The sequence below is a fragment of the Carassius auratus genome, chromosome 45, assembly GCF_003368295.1.
Source record: "Carassius auratus strain Wakin chromosome 45, ASM336829v1, whole genome shotgun sequence".
Taxonomy (NCBI): domain Eukaryota; kingdom Metazoa; phylum Chordata; class Actinopteri; order Cypriniformes; family Cyprinidae; genus Carassius; species Carassius auratus.
Window position 1 is genome coordinate 11356461 of NC_039287.1, and position 19988 is coordinate 11376448.

General features: G+C 37.9%; 1 protein-coding gene across 5 annotated transcripts in view; it reads right to left on the minus strand.

Moving 5' to 3' along the window:
- The window catches only part of LOC113063270 (trafficking protein particle complex subunit 8-like), a 41030-nt gene that overhangs the window by 1313 nt on the left and 19729 nt on the right, over positions 1 to 19988 (minus strand). For 4 of the 5 annotated variants that reach the window (XM_026233533.1, XM_026233532.1, XM_026233530.1 and 1 more), the window contains 18 exons: positions 19836 to 19941; positions 19557 to 19688; positions 19179 to 19403; positions 17694 to 17802; positions 13931 to 14125; positions 12378 to 12526; positions 12217 to 12291; positions 12000 to 12093; positions 11733 to 11890; positions 9938 to 10371; positions 9443 to 9620; positions 9002 to 9098; positions 7977 to 8045; positions 7639 to 7682; positions 7318 to 7521; positions 6117 to 6218; positions 4404 to 4546; positions 41 to 130 (listed from right to left, as the gene is read on the minus strand). In XM_026233533.1, coding sequence (XP_026089318.1) covers positions 41 to 130; positions 4404 to 4546; positions 6117 to 6218; positions 7318 to 7521; positions 7639 to 7682; positions 7977 to 8045; positions 9002 to 9098; positions 9443 to 9620; positions 9938 to 10371; positions 11733 to 11890; positions 12000 to 12093; positions 12217 to 12291; positions 12378 to 12526; positions 13931 to 14125; positions 17694 to 17802; positions 19179 to 19403; positions 19557 to 19688; positions 19836 to 19941 — 2604 coding nt within the window. The remainder of the gene's footprint in view (positions 1 to 40; positions 131 to 4403; positions 4547 to 6116; positions 6219 to 7317; positions 7522 to 7638; positions 7683 to 7976; positions 8046 to 9001; positions 9099 to 9442; positions 9621 to 9937; positions 10372 to 11732; positions 11891 to 11999; positions 12094 to 12216; positions 12292 to 12377; positions 12527 to 13930; positions 14126 to 17693; positions 17803 to 19178; positions 19404 to 19556; positions 19689 to 19835; positions 19942 to 19988) is intronic. The other variant, XM_026233531.1, reaches the window with a different exon arrangement.

Consider the following 19988-nt stretch of genomic DNA (forward strand, 5'->3'; position numbering starts at 1 on the left):
GAAGATATGGACATTAGGTATCAGGAAAACGGAGATGTACCTGGTCGTTTTATGCCGCAGATCAACAATGACGTCTACCTGAGCCAAGGAACAGTTGGACAACGTCAGGGTGACTGGAACCATACATAAACTAAGGAAGGGAAAAAAAAAAAAATGTCAAGAACATCAAATCTTTGGAGATGGGGTTCAGACTAGAGGTATTTACTGGTCCACTTGGATTTTAAAACCCGAAGTCCGTCCCGAGAGGACTTGGGTCAAAACTTCTACAAGTGTCTCGGACACGTGTCGGGGTCAGTATTAGCGGCATCAGGTCTCGGGTAATTTAAAATAAATGTGCTTTTTCCAAATGGACCCGATAAGACCCGAATTCTTTTCTGTACTTGCATGTTGTGTTAAGTGAGGAATGCATATAGAAAGGAGCATATGTTTGTAACCTTGCACACTGAAATCATCTTATGGATATGAGATCCACCAGGAAAATCCACTCGCCTCATTATGCTGAGTGTTCATGCTGGGCTTTTCTTTGTGTGTAGAAACCTTTCGCCCGAGATTAGGCTCCAGAAAACACTAGAAAATCATTAGGCTACCAATTACATTTTCATCAAACTATCACGTTTTTTTTTCTTTCTTCAAAACCACTGGTCACAATTAAAGCTGAACTCAGAAATAACATGTAGCCCATCCATAAAGCAGCCCATAATATAAAGTAATAATAAACTGAATAAATGTTCAATCAAAGTAATGGAGTAATTCATCAGGTGTGTCTCAGGTTGGGTTTTTCTATTACAATTTCTTTTCTGTTGGGTACAGATTTTAGAGCCCAAGAAAATCTCCAGTTCAGACAGGTCTAATTCTTGAAATTTCTCCTCTTGACGCAATGCTCTGTGTCTTCCACAAAAGCAAACCGAAATCAAACAGTCAATTGTTCAGTTAAAATATGCAACAGAAAAAACATCAGTACTTGTGTCTTTTCATGACCTTGTATAGGAACAGAAAAAACGGATTTTTTTTTTTTTTCGATGTAAAATTGATGCACTCAACTTACATCTAGACAGTACTTTGATCAATGGGTCTCTTTACTTCGGTTTATCCCATACTGTGGTGTGCAGCAACTTAAGTCATTTGTCCTGAAGCACAGATATGGATGGACAAACCCCTGACTCTGGAACATTCATCTCATCATACTACAAGATGTTTGGTTCAATTTCCTGGTAAATTTAAGTTCTGTATGGCTGTGATGTTACACAGTAAGACATGTTTGACCTGGGTTAAAGTTTCGATACCATTCCCGAACTCTTAAAATCCTAAACTTTTAAAATCATAGTAAATAAAATAATTACCAGTGATAAAAAAGATTACTTTAAACATTTAGTTAATAAATAAACCCTATTTTGTAAAATCATGTTGTACATCTTATTTTGCATTACCTATTCATCAATTTCTTTTCTCTGTTTTTTTTTTTTTTTTTTTTTTTAACCTTGTAACAATCAGAATGTCACAAATGTTTTTCTGGTAAACATGACAGACTTCGGATGATGAATGTCAGACTTCAATAATCTTTTATTCTAATCTTTTATTTCCTTGTCCCCTCCACAATCGACTGCAAGCTCGGGTTAATTTTCGATTGTAACAGCCACATCAACAGCCGATCGATATAACCAATTTTCCCCTTTTTTTATTTTCCAATCATCTGTTAAACTCGGATGTACATCACAATATGGAAGAAAGGATCGGTTACTGCTTTGTTTTCGTCACAACTTTAAGATGTACGAAGTATTTAAGTTATTATTAAACTTTAAAAAAATAAAATAAAAAATTGATATAAAATTAGTGTTTTTGTGCTGACCGAATACAACACATCCAGCTACAAGCCAAGTGCAACAAATCAAAATCATGTCCTAAAGCTTGTGTTCAGTAAGGACAAAAACTAGACAGGCAAGAGCTCTTAGCACTTAAAGTTTGTTAGAATCGTTATGATTGCAGTCCTCAGACTTGTTAACTAGACCTTTGTTTTACAGCTTGCATATTAATACCTCATTTTCTTTTCATAGTAAATGCTGATTTCTTGTGTTTCAGTGTTTGCAATGTAATTGAAATTGCTACAAAAAATTTTCTACTATACTGATGTACAGTATTGTTCAAAATAATAGCAGTACAATGTGACTAACCAGAATAATCAAGGTTTTTAGTATATTTTTTATTGCTACGTGGCAAACAAGTTACCAGTAGGTTCAGTAGATTGTCAGAAAACAAACAAGACCCAGCATTCATGATATGCACGCTCTTAAGGCTGTGCAATTGGGCAATTAGTTGAAAGGGGTGTGTTCAAAAAAATAGCAGTGTCTACCTTTGACTGTACAAACTCAAAACTATTTTGTACAAACATTTTTTTTTTTCTGGGATTTAGCAATCCTGTGAATCACTAAACTAATATTTAGTTGTATGACCACAGTTTTTTAAAACTGCTTGACATCTGTGTGGCATGGAGTCAACCAACTTGTGGCACCTCTCAGCTGTTATTCCACTCCATGATTCTTTAACAACATTCCACAATTCATTCACATTTCTTGGTTTTGCTTCAGAAACAGCATTTTTGATATCACCCCACAAGTTCTCAATTGGATTAAGGTCTGGAGATTGGGCTGGCCACTCCATAACATTAATTTTGTTGGTTTGGAACCAAGACTTTGCCCGTTTACTAGTGTGTTTTGGGTCATTGTCTTGTTGAAACAACCATTTCAAGGGCATGTCCTCTTCAGCATAGGGCAACATGACCTCTTCAAGTATTTTAACATATGCAAACTGATCCATGATCCCTGGTATGCGATAAATAGGCCCAACACCATAGTAGGAGAAACATGCCCATATCATGATGCTTGCACCTCCATGCTTCACTGTCTTCACTGTGTACTGTGGCTTGAATTCAGAGTTTGGGGGTCGTCTCACAAACTGCCTGTGGCCCTTGGACCCAAAAAGAACAATTTTACTCTCATCAGTCCACAAAATGTTCCTCCATTTCTCTTTAGGCCAGTTGATGTGTTCTTTGGCAAATTGTAACCTCTTCTGCACATGACTTTTTTTTAACAGAGGGACTTTGCGGGGGATTCTTGAAAATAGATTAGCTTCACACAGACGTCTTCTAACTGTCACAGTACTTACAGGTAACTCCAGACTGTCTTTGATCATCCTGGAGGTGATCATTGGCTGAGCCTTTGCCATTCTGGTTATTCTTCTATCCATTTTGATGGTTGTCTTCCGTTTTCTTCCACGTCTCTCTGGTTTTGCTCTCCATTTTAAGGCATTGGAGATCATTTTAGCTGAACAGCCTATCATTTTTTGCACCTCTTTATAGGTTTTCCCCTCTCTAATCAACTTTTTAATCAAAGTACGCTGTTCTTCTGAACAATGTCTTGAACGACCCATTTTCCTCAGCTTTCAAATGCATGTTCAACAAGTGTTGGCTTCATCCTTAAATAGGGGCCACCTGATTCACACCTGTTTCTTCACAAAATTGATGACCTCAGTGATTGAATGCCACACTGCTATTTTTTTGAACACACCCCTTTCAACTAATTCAACTAATTGCCCAATTGCACAGCCTTAAGAGCGTGCATATCATGAATGCTGGGTCTCATTTGTTTTCTGAAAATCTACTGAACCTACTGGTAACTTGTTTGCCACGTAGCAATAAAAAAATATACGAAAAACCTTGATTATTCTGGTTAGTCACATTGTACTGCTATTATTTTGAACAATACTGTAAATCCTAGAAATATGGACTATCGAAAAATAAATGAAAAAAAGTAGGAAGGGATGTGGTTCCATCCATTGGTTTTTGATTGGATGGAGGCAGATCTGAATGCAAACTCGAGGCTGACTGTAAGAAAGGGGCGGAGTTTAAGCAAACTAAATGGTTGGAGAAGTCTATTGATTTCACAGGAAGACCCAGTTATGATATTTACTAGGTATTACGAAAAAATAGGCAGAACTTCTATTTCATGTCAACTTTAAAGGGGTTTGTTCACGTTGATTGTATACTCTTTAAACGGTGACAATGTGTTTCGCATTTCAGTGAGTTTTCTAGCTGTCGACAACAAACACGAACACATTTATATGAGCACATTCACACAAACCCAAAGATATGAGTGATGACTGAGTGCTTTGAGAATGCATCAGCTCGACACGGTCCAGTTTATCTCCATCTTTAACGTGAACACACCTACTTCTCACGCACCACTGCAGAACTAGACCACACAAGCGCTCCTGTGGGCTTCACTGGGCATGAGAACATTAGTGTACGTCTGTGCGAGTCTTATCCCTCGGAAACACAGTCAGTGGATTTCAGCTAAATGATTCAGGTCTCTCTTGAGCTTTTCAAAAGTGTTTGTTTGTGTGCACTTCACCTCTTTTGTGGGAAGGGATGATCATAAGACTCTGGGTAGTGGAGACAGGTCTTTATGAGGTGGGAAAGCTGTTCCAGCGAGGGCTTGCTTACAGGGGGAGGAACGTCAGGCTTGAACTTCAGAAGCACCATTTCCTGAGTTTCCTAATGGACAAAAAGCACAAGGAAATTGGTTTGTTAACGGAAGCTTTTCAGTCTGTTTAAAGTGTGTGCGTGACTGAGAGAGGAGAGCGGGGTGGATGAGACACGAAATGCAAAAGGGAGAAAAGCACGAGCTCACGTGAGGTTTCTATAAAAAGACTTTGAGATCAACATGTGTGACGCCATTCCCTCGCGTGAGGGACTTCCTCTGCCATGAATGAGTGTTGCTATGCAACGGCGTGCAGAGAGAGATTTCAGACCGAACAGAATCAGGCCCAACAGCAGGAGGGAAACAGAGGGGAAAAATTATGGATTACAGAGCAAATTAAATTAAACGCCGTTATTCCAAACACTGGTCTTGTATAATAGAAGCATGGAACCACACACCTGAACATTACAAATGTAAAACATAAATGTTTTTGTTCTACAACAAAAAGAAATCCTTGGATATCAATGACAAATTAAGCCCTTGATGATTTACGTCACTAAAGTGTACTACTTTTTTGGCCTTCAGAAGACTTATCCAGGTCTCCAATAAAATCACACACACACCGATGAGTTTCAAGGTCCATCTTCATTTTATCTATCCCCGAGCAGTGAGCACCAAAGAATCCTTCTTTCCAACCTTCATCATTCTTCATAAAAAAGTCAGAGGACACGTACACCTTTCCCCATATAGCAAGGTCAGGAGACTGAAATTATTTAGTTTCTCACATTCTTCAAAGTGCCTTTATACCCTCCCATGCCCTGCAAAAGCATCAAGGCTCTGACACACATAAAAGTGACTTGCAGCAAGAGTGTCAACAGATGTTCATTACTTGAGCTACAGCGAGAGATAACCACAGCCCTGAATTAAAATCATTGGACCTATTTACATCACATGCTGACCTGATCTCTGATTTATTCAATCAAAAATGAATGCTCGAAAAAGCATGCTTTTAGTGAGCACTTCAGTGTTTTACCTCAATGCTCAAGTGCATTATCAATGCTTGGGTAACGTCTGCCACAGCCAGTCGGTGATCAATTCAATTAAATCATTTTCCATGCTATCGAGCGTGATTGACTGCTGCAGGTTGAATAAGACACTTGCAGTGTCAGATGAAAAGACACATATTCCAATTACAGGCCAAAAACCAGAGGGACAGGTCATTTTTGACCAACATTTGCATATTAAGGTTAAACATCTGTTCAGAGGATTGCTATGAGTTCAGGCTCTTTCCCATGAGGGGTGTTTTACTAACACACTGAATGTTTCAAGCGAAAAAAGCATCATAAAAAAAAGGCTACCACTTATTTTGTGTTCAGCCAATTGAGTGGTTAACCTGAGTGTATTAAGATGAAGTCATCTTGGTCTATCAATAACGGACACTTCAAAACACATAGACAAAACTATTATTTGCTCAAGTATACACTCTATACAAGTCTCACTGAAAAGATACAGTGGTCTCTTCCACTAGAGGAAGTCACTCTATATTCTTTATAGAGTGCCTCTGCATTGATGTATTTATAAAGCAGCCACATGAAAACAGCTGAACAGCAAGAGTCATTGGGAGATAATGTGGATGTGTAGTACCTCTTTCTGTGAGAGTGAGCAGGACTCTTTGCCGATGGTTTGCAGTGCAACATGAAGCTGGCCCTCTAAAATCAGCTGTTTGTTGTCCTCCACAACATATGCCTGAAACAGCACATTAAATGATTAATACAATGATTTTTGTCCTCAAATCTTAAAGTGTAAGTAATATCAGCATGCATTAATTACAACTACATTTCTATGAGGTGCTGATCTTCTTTCGACAGTAAAATTGATCAACAATAGTGCTGTTAAGCACTGCATTCATCCAAAATCAACCCTTGCAAAGTGCCAAATGCTTAAGTCAATTAGTTTGGCAAACAAACACAAGTTACTGGACAGTTGGCTAGTAATGCTTTTAGAAATCACCTTCAATTATAAGGTTTAAATCAGGGATATCCAACAGATATTACCTGGGGGCCAGTTAAACAGTTAAAAAGTGTTTTACATCTAGAGGCTAAAATGGGTCAGGGTCGAGCATTCATGGTTTTTAAACCATTCAAGTACAATAAGCAGCAAAAGAGTACAGAATTAAGTTATTTTACACAAAATAATCACCATGATGATTTATGAAGTCCTTACGAAAATTAAAGGTGCCGTAATGTAGGATTGACACCGAGTGGTTGAACTAGGTATTGCTGTCAAAATTCAAAATATTGGAGAGGGGTTTTTTTTCACTCGGCCTCTTCTCCTGAAACTTGACGTGCACACATAGGTTGCCAGATTGATGACACCAACAGAAACGCACACATTTGATGAAAAATTAAATGAAATACGCGGTGTTTTCCGCCAGCTGGCAACCCAGAGTGCTGAAATTCAATTGGGTAAATAGCAAGTGGTCGGGTTTCACAAACCAAAACAACAACAGACATTCGTGCCCTGAATGCACATTTTCAAAGGAGAATAACTGACTTAAGCATTGTTTTTCAGATAAACAAGTATATGAACTTGGCATGTTTCTTAAATATCTGCAAACATATGATATTTTTATGCTTCAGCAGAATCAAAATCTTACATACAGCACCTTTAAAGAATCTGAAATACTAATTTGATCAAATTTAGCACGTTTTATTGTATCATATTTGGTAAATGGTAAATTTCTGCCTCAAACATTCAAATATGACTGACATCTCTCCCTCATAAAATACTACATAAAATGACTGGACTCAAACCCCACCTATCATGAAACAATTAATTTGGGTACCTTCCAAAGGACGATGATATCAAGCTCTACTTCGCTGCATTTTTTGACAATACTTGTCCCACCGTCATCAGTCCCGCTCTGTGGCGTGAGACTCTTTCTCTGCATTTGATTAGCTCCGCCTGCGGACACACCTCCTCTCCTGGCTTCAGGATGCAGATCCCTCCGGAAGAAAAAATCAGCACACGGAGTGGTAGAGCTGACAATCTAAGGAAGGGAACAAATAGACAAAGAGAGAGAAACACTATTAGGACGCTTAATTCACAGTATCGATCTGCACAGTATCGATCTGAACTAGTAGGGAGAACAAAAGGGCACTCTTACTTGTTCGTTGCCGAGGTTGAGGTCAGCAAAGGTGTATTTTTCTGCAGCATCCAAGGTAGCAGAGACATTGAGGAAAAAATATCAACATGTTCGAACTTCAGTATGTTAAACACAGTTTGCTGCATTTTTATTAGCCATGAGCAGCTGAGATTGTGAAGGAAAAGTCACATCTAGCAATGTATTCGATTCAACAAGAAGATTGTACACCTCAACAGAGTTTTTATGTGCATTTTGGAAATTTGATTCACATCTTGGTCTTTTATGCAAGTTTTGCATGGAAAGAAAAAACATCGAATGCATGAGTGTTTGTGTGCATGTGTGTGGACTGGACGCCCCACCTTCCTCCGTTCTGCATCTGGTGGCTTTGAAGCACAGCTTCCCTCTCTCCCTGCTGGCCAGCTTAGAGTCTGCAAACACAACACCAAATGAAGGCGAAAACAAGAAAGAAGATGAGTGTTCCTCCATTTCTTCACAGAGAATCTTTCTTTTTGCTGCTCCTACATCAGAGACTCACATCCACTAAAGCAGTTCAGATGTCAAGGCCAGTTAATGAACTCTTCAAAGCAAAGTCAGAATTTTACAGTGCGTTTTGCTGTCCTTGCTCTATATTTTACAAGCTGTTTTCCATGTTTCTTTATCATTGCTTTCAAGTTTTAGTTTTAATTAGGTTCAGCATTTATGAACGTCTTCATGTGAACTCAGGTCATAATTACACTTATTTTAATACACTACATGAGAGTTTTGTGTCTGTAACAGTCCAAAAAGTAAATATTTAAAGAAATCATTTGTCGCAGCTGTCAGATCTCATTTGCACTTATGCATATTCAAAATTATAAGATATGTCACACCAAGTTTGATGTCAATGAATTTTGTTTTTGAATATGCTGAAGTGTGAATGAGATTTTAGAGCTGCAGAACATAATGAAATGACCAATATAAATAGATAACAAATTTCCTTACATAAAGTTATTTTGTTTTGAGAAGACTTTTTTTGTCCTCTATGGAAGAAAGTCTTATTGAATTGTGAAAAATTAATATTTTGTCATCATTTACTCACCATCAAGTCGTTACAAATCCCTAAGAGTTTGATAATGAAGATATTTTTAATATTTTCTCACAATCATTGGTTTTCTTGTATCAGACAAACATGTTTAAGCCTAATTTACGATATTTGATTAACTATTTATGTCCAATGATCAATATTTACAAGTAAATAAAATCGTAAATTGAATCTATTCATCACAAAGAGATTGTATCTCTTCAGATGACTCAGGTAAACCGCTGTATTCATATGGACATGAATAGCTTTATAAATTTATAAAATATATTACACAAAGGCTTTAAGTAAACTACACTACCATACCTTTATCTCCCACAGGGTTGATGCACTTAAGCAGCCGCCACTGCCGACTGCTGCTGGACACCTGAACTATGTGGAACTCACGAACACCTGCTTCACACTGACAGAGAGAGAGAGAGACAGAGAGAGAGAGAGAGAGAGAGAGAGAGAGAGAGGGAGGAGAGTCACATCAACACACACCATTCACAAGAGATGAGATGAAATCAACTTAGGTCACAGAGAAATTGATGGTGACTGTGTGAACACTTATGATCTGGACTGTCAATTCAGTATGATGCATTAATATAATATTAATAATGGTATAATAATCCTCCTAAACTTGAATCTTTGAAGTTGAGATAAAGCACATCATGATTTCACATCTGTGCATCCCCTAATGCCACAGTGTTCCGACGTTTCACAAACTTTAAGAGCAGAAAGTATTAAGATGAAAAAAGTGCTCACTGTGTTAATGTTCTCCACATCCACAAAGACCAACATGCTGGCGTCTTTCTCCTCCGATTCTTGCTGTTCTTCGGTGTCTCTCTCTCTGCTGTGCAGCGTGTTGCTGCGGCTGGCCGTGGCTCTGACGTTGAGAGAGCGGCTTGCGCAGATGAAAGCAGTGTGTCGAAGCACCCTGTGACTATAAAGAGAAGACAGAAACAAAGATGAGGCTTCCTTTTTTTTGTATTGCAATATATATATATATATATATTATATTATCTTTAAACAATAGGGTGCTACTACTATCATGTGAAGTCTTGGTTGTATTTAATTTCCAAGAATCCTAAATGAAAATAAGACAAAGGCTTGAACTCATAAATCCAAGTGCGCACAGTGAATTAATCACATCAGTTATATGTTCACAATATATACCCTGAATGAAGCCACACCGGCCTGAGAAATCACACCCTGCACAGTTCTTTGTATTGTCCAAAAAAAGCTAAAATGGCCACATACCTAAGTTTGGCAGTCTTCTCTGTACTCTCATAGTAAAAGAGGAAGTTGATTTCATGGACACCCTCTTGGTCAGGCCCCCTGAGCCACAGTGGGATCTGTAACGCCTCCCCGGGTCCCAACACACCTCGTGATAAGGGAATCTCCGCCACCACCGGCTGGTCACTGCTGGTGACCCCGAACGCTGCTGGTGACACGAGCGACACAGTCGCCACTGACGGGGGCATGGCCACAGTCTTGTATGCAGAACAGTGCTCTGCTGTTGTGGGGGTCACTGGGGTGAGGTCAGAGGTAGCACTCCCGAACGTGAAGAACTCTGGGTGTGTGGACGCCACCCGAAGACCAGTGAGAGGGACTGCACTCACATTCACAAACTCCACCCACGCTTTCCTGATCTCACCACACAACAAACCAGTGGGGAAGTTAATGAAAAACACCTAGGTGGAAGAGGACAGAGAAACAGTGGTTACATGGTTTATCTAACAGAGGTTTGACTATTGGTATAAAGTCTGGTGCACATGTAGCTTATTCTTGCAAAGAACCACCACTTAACCCTGACAGGAGCAGGAAGAAAAAAATCAGCTTACAATGTGAATTTCTTTTAATGATGTGTTACTAATTTCAGTGTTAATGAAAGCCAAATGCTGCAGAATGTTTAATGCAAATTAATAAATAAAAGGTTATAATTTTATTTCGTAAGGAAAAATTACAGTTTTTAACTTCACAACAGATTCTACTGCTTTTTCATGGGGATATAATAACAAATGTTTTAGTGTTGATTAAAAATGTATCTATAATCTATTAATTTAACTATGACAAAAACTTTTAAAGAGTGTTAGCAGAATAATAAAATAAAACAAAATGTCTCTCATGACTGGAATATCAGTCTAACTGAATCTTTCACAAAGTCCAAACAGCTGAGAAAAGCATCATAATAATCCAAAAGTAATCCACACCATTCCCAAGTGTAAAGCTGCGTGTTTGTAATAAACAAATGCATCAAGATGTTCTTAACTTTATACTGTTGCTTCTGGCTAAAATATGAGTCCATAATCTATATTAAAACTTCCTACAGTGAAAATAAAAATTCATCCTCTGTAGTCCTCTCACATCAAAATCCAAAGATTGATTTTGTTTAAAAATGTTTTGGCTTGTAAACTGTGCTTAGTCTGTGCATATTTCTCACCTGATTCAGATGAGATGACTTGTTCAAAGAAGAAAGCAACATTATCACTAGAGGACTCGTATTTTAGCCAGAAGTAATGGTTTGAAGCTAAAAATTATGCATTTGAAGTTGTAAATGGACAGCAGTCCACTTGTGGATTACTTGTGGTTTATTGTGATATTTATATATCAGCTGTTTGGACTCTTATTCTGACGGCACCCATTCTCTGCAGAGGATCCACTGGTGAGAAAGCGATGTAATGCTAAATTTATCCAAATGTGTTACGATGAAGAAAAACTGTTCCTATAAGTGATACAAATATTTTGAATCTATTCAAAAAATAAACTGAACATTCTCTTTCTTGATTTTATGCAGATATTTAAAACATAGATGCTTATAAATTATTTAAATCACAAGATTCACAATATAGTATCATTTTATATATCCCAGCCAAATTTATTCTGAATATAGGAATCAGAATATTAAATTAATCACTCAATTATCACTGTTAATCATTAAACCATTTCAATATAACTGTGACGAGTGCTTTTATACTAGATCTGCTCTCAGTTCTCAGAACCATTCTATCTCCTTTAGAGTATTAAAGCTTCAAATCAAAGTTTGACCCCACACCTCCAGTAAGGGCATAGGTGGAGTGATAATGGGGTCCAGGCGGTGGTCTGGTCCGTATCTGACGGAAGTCTTTTCTTCTTTGGTAATATTGAGTCTGGGTCCCTGGATCTCCAGATTCTGCTGTCCACGAACACACATCAGATCCCCGGCCAGCGAGCCTGCAACACAAACCAGTCACATCTACAGTTAGTCTTACATCAGATAAATAACTTTAACTGTTGCATTCAATGTTTACAAAGCATCAAAGAATGAATGTTTGTGATACACCTTCACTGTCGCCCGCTTCTCCAGTGCCCAGGTTGTAAACCACACCAAGAACATGCAACTCTCCGGTCTTATGAGGAAGCAACTTCAAACGGGCCTGAGAAAGTGAGAGAGAGACAGACCAGAACAAACACAAGAACAAAAAGCCCATTCAGGTAAAGCAATGGGGGAAAAAAAAAGAAATTCGAAGAGGAGAGATGAGAGAAAGAGGTGCACGAACCACTTTGGTCTCCTCTGGACTTATGGTGAACTCTGCAATGACTTGCGTATCAATGATGTCATTGAGGGCCGTGGTCTGGAATGGATTCAAATCAAACTGATGAGAAACTCAAAGCTGGGAACCTCAGGCACAAAGAGCCGGGAGATTATTAACAGGCTTACTTCTTTCTCATTGCTGACGGTTTCTCCGGCTGTGCCGTCCTGAGGACCTGAGAAGTCTTTCAGAGTAAACTTCCACAGCAGAGACAGAGCCGACAGAGCCAAAGGAATTTTCAGGGGGTTACGGAAAACCACCTCCACAATGATGGGCTCTGTGATACCAAACCAAGAAAGAAGACAATCTATTAATAGCAAGCGACATAACAGAAAATAATGGGAAACAGGCAACAATACATGTCTCAGACCTGAGGATATATAAGGGTTGAGCTGGTACAGTAAAACTACAAAAGACTTAAAAACTGAAGTATCAATACAGCCTTTAAGTCACATAAAAATAAACATTAAAAGGAACACCCCAACTTTTTGGGACTTTAGCTCTGCCCAAGTAGCCACTCCGCCCAAGTAATGTTAGCTGTGCTCCTACACCTAGTGAGAATATAGTTCCCAGTATTTATACGATTAAAATGGTCTCGGTCTCATATAGCCTTGTTGTTTGTACACGCTGTGACTATACAGATCACAACATGTAAATAGGAAAATGTTTGCATTATTTTGTCACTTATTGGGATTACTATGCTAACAGTATCCATTTACATCCAGTCTTTGTGCTAAGCTAGGCTAGCGGTGGGTGCATCAAATAACACTTACAGAAAGCACAGAAATGAAAAAGGTATGTACGGACTTATCTTACTCTGGGGGATACTGTGAATAAGCTAAAGTCCCAAAAAGTCGGAGTGTTCCTTTAAATACAAATATGTATGCATAGCATTGTGTGGCTATTGTTATTGGCTTATTTCGATCTAGTTATAAGATCATGGTCTGTAGTTGTTGTTAACAACTGATGAACAAAAACAGCAATCTGATCGTATGTAGTTTAAGCCTAAATTATGGCATTCAATTTTAAATTACCATATACATTACAGTGAAAACATTTGGGGACTACTTGGGGAAATAAAATATATATTAAAAAATATGTGTGATTTAAAATGCAATTTATAAAACAAATCTCAATTTAGCATATAAAAATAATCATAATTATCATTAATTATATTGTATTCATATATGAATACCATATGACTAATGATAATTATTATGATTAATTATATATGCTAAATTGTAAATTGTTAATCCCCTCTTGCTGTGGGATAAGGCCAGGTGCATGTCCAGCAATTATGATAACGGATTCATTTCTATCATCAATACTAGTCTCTCTTGCACCTCTAGATATAACACTGATGAGGCTGCAGGATAATTCAACCAGGTCAAATACAGGTAAGGCCACTATGCTTCAATTTCATGAAATTAAGAGGAAAACAAATGGTGAATAATTCATCTCAGTCCAATTAAAAATACATTGATAAACCAAAAATGCAGCCCTGCAATACATCAAACTCATTAATAAAGACCCTAAAGCACATCTAAACCTCCACTGAATTCAAGAGTTTGAGTCACTGGAACAGTCAAGGCAATGTAGATGTCTTCAAATCAAAAACTGGAAGATATAGAGCACAAATAAAAATGCTTAATAAGTAGTTGATGTACGAGGGAAAACGTACCCTCTACTACAGCGAGGGGGTGTCTGAGGTTGTCTGTCTGACTGTTCAGGCAGGATTGGGAGGGCTGGAAAGTGATGGGCACCGTCCCTCTATTCGTCACTGAGACGACCCGCTCCTCCAACTCCCTCCACAGCTGGGAAAGATCCCGGTCAAACTCCTGCTCCAAAGAGACATGGGTGGCGGCTTGCTTCTCACCTGTGGGAAAGCAAGGAAGAGATTACATAATGCAACTGGTGCTGATCAGTAATCACATATAGATGAGACCAAATAACATGGGCTTCTTTTTGGAGCCAGTCTCTAGCAGTCAGTCAATGAATTGCAGTTTAAGTCACTTCTGTGGTGGTTTCAAGAGAGAGACTGGAAGGTTGTCGCTTGGTTTCCCTTCACACATTTCTTCTCTCCTTACAAATATGATTGACAAATCATGGCAGCGGAAAGGGAAAATTATCAGGGCTCCCATTCTTTCATGAACACTAGAATCAAGGACTTAAGGACATTTTAAAGCACTATTTATTTTATATAAAGCACTTCACAACAAATTCACACCCCAGCATTTGTAGTGTCATGAAAGACCTCTAACAGTACTTAACATTTTACTTACACTTAAAAATTATATAAAACAGGTTTTGAATTTGTAGGTTTCATATATTTAGAAAATTGTGCAGTTGTTCGAAGGAATTTTGAATTTCTCAAATATTGATAAAATATATTTTTCTATCAAACTGGTTTTTGCTGTAATTCCTGTAAATATTTAAATTTGAATTTCAACATTTTTAAAGGAATAAAAAGTGTCATGTCAAGTTTGAATCAGATTCGTTTAAAAACAACGCTCTATTTCAATGGAGATGCGCAGCGACTCAACTGTTACTTTGTTTGAAACTATTTTCATTGATGAAATAGAGCAAAATCAGGCAATAGTGTTCCGACAATGCAAGTCACTTAATATTAACTTCTTGTCTAAGTTAAGATTTTTTTCTCGCGACCCCAATCATTAGCGCGGTTTCGTTTTGCCTTTGACAGCACATATAGGAACATTTTTTAAATTATATCATTCAAAAATGTATTTCACATTTATTTCAAGCACTTTCAAGGACCTATATTTGTTTTCAAGTACTTTCCAGGCCTTGAATCCATGTGTCTGAAGTACTTTCAAAGAAGCATGGGAATCAAGAATAAATAAACTCAAGAGAGTTGGCTTATGTCCAATCAGCCGGTGTCTCAGAGGATATTTGGGATTCAGAGCCTAAGGCAAGTGGCACATTGGAAGAGACAACAGGTACATGCATTCAGCATTCAACACACCACTCCCTTTCATTGTGAGATCCGGCTAATACTTTAATTAAAAAGGTTTTCACACCTCCTCAGGCCTGTTCTCTTCACTCCATCAGTTACTCACCAACACACATCTGAGTTCCATGATATACCTGAAATTAGAGTCTTTTTCTTTGCTTCTCTTTAATTGGAGTGAAGCTTATTGCAGATATTGAATGTGGTAGTCAATGTCCTTTCTCTAATTTTAAATGTAATTAATTCTGTCATGTCAGGAGCACTTCTCTTTTTTGACTCTCATTTGAAGTTCTCACAGGAAATTACTTTTTTTTATCTGAAAACATAAATGGTTCTGTGTTCATCTTCATTTCACTGCGAGCATGATGGGAGAAAGGTCTTTGCAACTGAAAGGACTTTCCAGGTCCAATACCCTCAAATTCAAGGAATTAATGTGGGGACACATTTCAAGTGTTATCTTGTAAGATGCATTGTTACAGTTTTCATGTGTCAAACACAACTATGCAAAACAATTATTTTTGGCCATTATTACAGAGATCTGATATTCTATTTATCGTATATCTGTTTTGCATAAAGCTGAAGAATATTCGGTACATTCTATACTGTATTCTAAAATGATCTGATATTAACTTTTTCATGGATTTTATTGAAAAAAGTTTAGGCTCATGTAACCAGAAGTTTTAAGATATATGAATATGCTTTTAAGTTTTTCTTGCCTCATGGGTTTATATTATCTTAACAAGCAAAGCAATTCAACATTAATTTCTGGCTGTGTCTGTGAAACATAGTGGTGCCATCTTAGTAGTTTTTGGCATGCAGTAACATATTTTAGTTTTCCAAAAAGAGGACAGTGGGTGTGTGGGGCAGGGGGGCTGGGGTGTGGTTGTTTGGTGGTTAAAGTAGTGCCCAAAGTAGTGCAATGACAATATCCCAAATATCAAAACTGATAATCTAATTTCCATACCTAAAATACATAATTTACATTCACTGTTATATATACTGATCATAAACACAGCTAAAAAGCTTCCTACCAGTGGCCCTCCTTCACAAAAATTAACATCTAACACAGTTTTATCATAGGCAGAATGCAAAATGTTTCAATACAAGCATTTTAGTCACATGTAATTAAGCAACATTTCAAACCTTTAACCCACATGGAAAATCAACCCATTAACAGTTTAAAAGAAGCCATGATTGGGGGTGGGGGGGGGGTTTGCTGACTTGGCAACCCTGCATTCAACACGAGCTGCAGGAGTCAGATTTGACTGATCATGGGTTGAGGAGAGAGAAATGGCTGATTCAAAAGAGATTTAAATCCTCTGCATATTGATATCGGCTCGCTAATACGTGAAAATTATGTAATAATAGAATGTTTTGAGGGAGCGGGTGGGATTGGACACAAGAATCACAGGAGAGGGCATTAATGGTCAGAAATTCAGTGGGAGCTGGATTAAAAAAACAGTCTCTCGCAGCACTCTAATACACAAACGCCCTGGTTACTGTAAAAAGCTAAAGAAACAAAGAAATCCCAGCTAGACTAATTTTTTTATTCCAAAAAGAGGACATCCAGGAAAAAGAGGAAATATGGTCACTCTAATGCCATGGCAACATACAACACAAAGTACCTCATGAGCGAAACACTCAACGCGTTAATGTGCATAACTAATGTTAATCAAGCAAGCTTGTATGCATAGGCAACAAACTGTTGGTGAAATAAAACATTAGTGGACCAGAGGGAATAATATGGAATTTTTCTTGCCTGTATCAAGGTATTTTTATTTAAAAAAATATCCAGGGCCTTCAAGATTTCAAGGACCCGTGGAAACCCTGATATTACTATGCTGATTTGCTGCTCAAGAAACATTTTTTTTTATTATCAATGCTGAAATCAAATAGCTGCTGAATATTTCTGTGTAAACAGTTTACTTTTTTTCAGATTCAATGAATAGAAAGTTCAAAATAACAGCATTTATTTGAAACAGGGGTGCACAAATATCGGCCGATAATTACTGCGCATCTCATCACATAGAGCAGCCGTTACTACACAGAGCTATTGTTAATTGACAAGCTCTGCAAATTCACATTCATTATCAGCATGGATTTGCACAGCTTGTCAGTTAACAACCACTGATTAGAGAACAGGCTTTACTGACGAGATGCACATTAATTATCGGCCGATATTTATCGTGCACCCCTAGTTTGAAATAAAATCTAATGAAACATAAAATGTCTTTATTACTTTAATGCATCCTTGCTGGGAAAAAAAAGTATTAATTTTAAAAAGTATGGACAACTTTTATTTGGTCTTTTTTTGGGGTGGTTTTGCCAGCTCTAACCTGTTCACTTTCACTGTATGCATAAGAGCATGAACATTTTTCGAAATATCTCCTTTTGTTTTCATAACATGAGGGTGACTAAACGACTTGTATTTTTTCATTATCTTCATATGAATGTGAACTATCACTTTCATGTGTACCTTCTGCGAGTCTGCGTTCATGGCCGAAGAACACGCGTGTTTGTGAGCTGTGCAGGCAGGGCAGAGGCAGCTGTGGGAGGGAGCCGTCACTGGTCAACTTACTCATGCTCTAAGAGGGAAAAAGTCAAAGTGTTATTAATATCAACACCACGTGAAGAAATCGCCCTTTTCACCTACAAGTTGTACTCAGGCATCCATTGAGTATCATCCCTTATATACCTAGATATCTTCTGATTGGCCAACAAAACGAACATTAGAATAATGAGTAAAACGATAAATACAGTGATTTTTTCCAACTAAGCTTAAATAAAATAAACTATAAATATTTGATGAACCAATTTAAATCAGAAAAAAATTGGCAAAAGCACACAAAAAGAAAAGAAAATCTTAATATGTATTCAGGCCGAGTGCTTGAAGGTGATGGTGTTCTGTGGACCAGAACCCCCCAAAGCCAGAGCGTTGATGAAACAGACTCAACCCAATGATGATGAAAGAGCAGTCTCATGCAAAGACAGAAATTTAAACTCGGGGTCAGAGTCTGATTGTGGTGGGAAAAAAAACTGGGTCAGTGACCCGAACCTGACACTACCAGAGTCTAGCTGCTTTCTGAGAGCGAAATAAGATGAAATGCAGGTTCAGTGTGATTAAAAATGTGATTACTATTTGATTAAATAGCAAAAATCCTATGTGGTGTAACCATTAGGTAAAAACAGTAATAATATAAAAATTAATAATATTTTTCTTACATGCCATTCAAAAGTTTGTGGTAGGTACAATTTTTAATGCGTTTTTGAAAGAGGTCAGTTTTTCTCACCAAGGCTGCATTTATTTAATCAAATATACAGCAAAACTCGAATACTGTGAAATATTATTACAATTTAATTACTTCTACTATTAACTACTATTATACTGTACTTGAATATAGTTTTAACATGTAATTTATCAAGGTGATGTCAAAGTTGAATTTTCAGCATCATTATCCTTCAGAAATCATTCTAATATGCTGATTTGATGCTCAGTTGTGCTGCTTAATATTTCTGTAGAATTTTTTTTTCTTTTTTGGGTTTGTTTTTCGGGAATCTTTAATGAATAGAAAGTTGAGAAGAACAGCATTCACTTTAAATAGAGAAAAACAATTATTTATTAAAAAACAAAAAAAATAAAATAAATACTGACCCCAAATATTTGAACAGTAGTGTATATTCCAAGGTAAAAATTATTTAGTACAAATATCATAAATTGATCATTTAGAATTAGCAATGGTTGCACTACATGATTGCACTACATGATACATTGATTGGCTGGACAAAAACGTTTCACATTTTTATAATATTTTAATAAAAACACCATCTTTAATCAAGAGCTCAATCAATTTAGCAATTAAGCTCAAGCATTTAAAGTGGCAGATGACATGCCTGCAGAGTTCTCTTAATAAACAGAATGTCATAAGCCAGTCATAAGTAATGGGATCCCGTGTCTGCTAACCTTGTACACATAGAGGTATTCCCTGAGGAACGCAGCCTGCTGTACAGCTGACTGTCTGCTGTCGTTGATGAGAATGTGCCGGAAGGCGGCCACTGCGTTCTCTGGCTGCCGCAGCGTGAAGGACTGCCGACCGATGGTGAAGTTGATGTGATCTTCAGCCAGTGTCCAACCTTTACCTTTATACACCTGCAAAGCCTGACAGTAGCACCTCAACGCATGTCTCTTCTGTAACAGAGAGCGAGAGAGGGACTTTGTGAACCGACTGACATCATGTTCAAAGAATGTGCCTGTTCACATGCATGTTACTGCAACACTCAATAGCTTCACAGCTGTTAAAGCAGCTTTCGTAAGATGCGTTTCTTGCATCTACCATCATACCTGTCCAGCTTTGCTGAAACGATGACCAGCCAGTATCATGTGGAAGGCAAACTTCCTCACCATTGGGCTGCGCATGTTAATGAAGCAGTGAGCCGCCTGCTCCAACAGGAGAGCACTCCGCAGATCAGAGTCCTGTCACAGAGGGAAAGAGGCAGTGAAGTCAACTGGGTTTGTCCTAACAGCGGGTTTGAAGCAGGACACCTGTTTGAAATGCCCCCGCTCTAGGTTTTCAGATTTAGATGTGACTCAGAAACGCTGTCAGCTGGGTCTTGAGCTCACCTCACTGGTCATCTTGATCAGAAGTGTGGCAGCATCGGAGTATTTGGCCTGACTCTTCAAAATCTCAGCACTTAAAAGACAACAGCGCTCAGCCAATAGCATGTTTCTGTGACACAGACAGCAAGAACAACGTCTTGGATACATTATACGCAT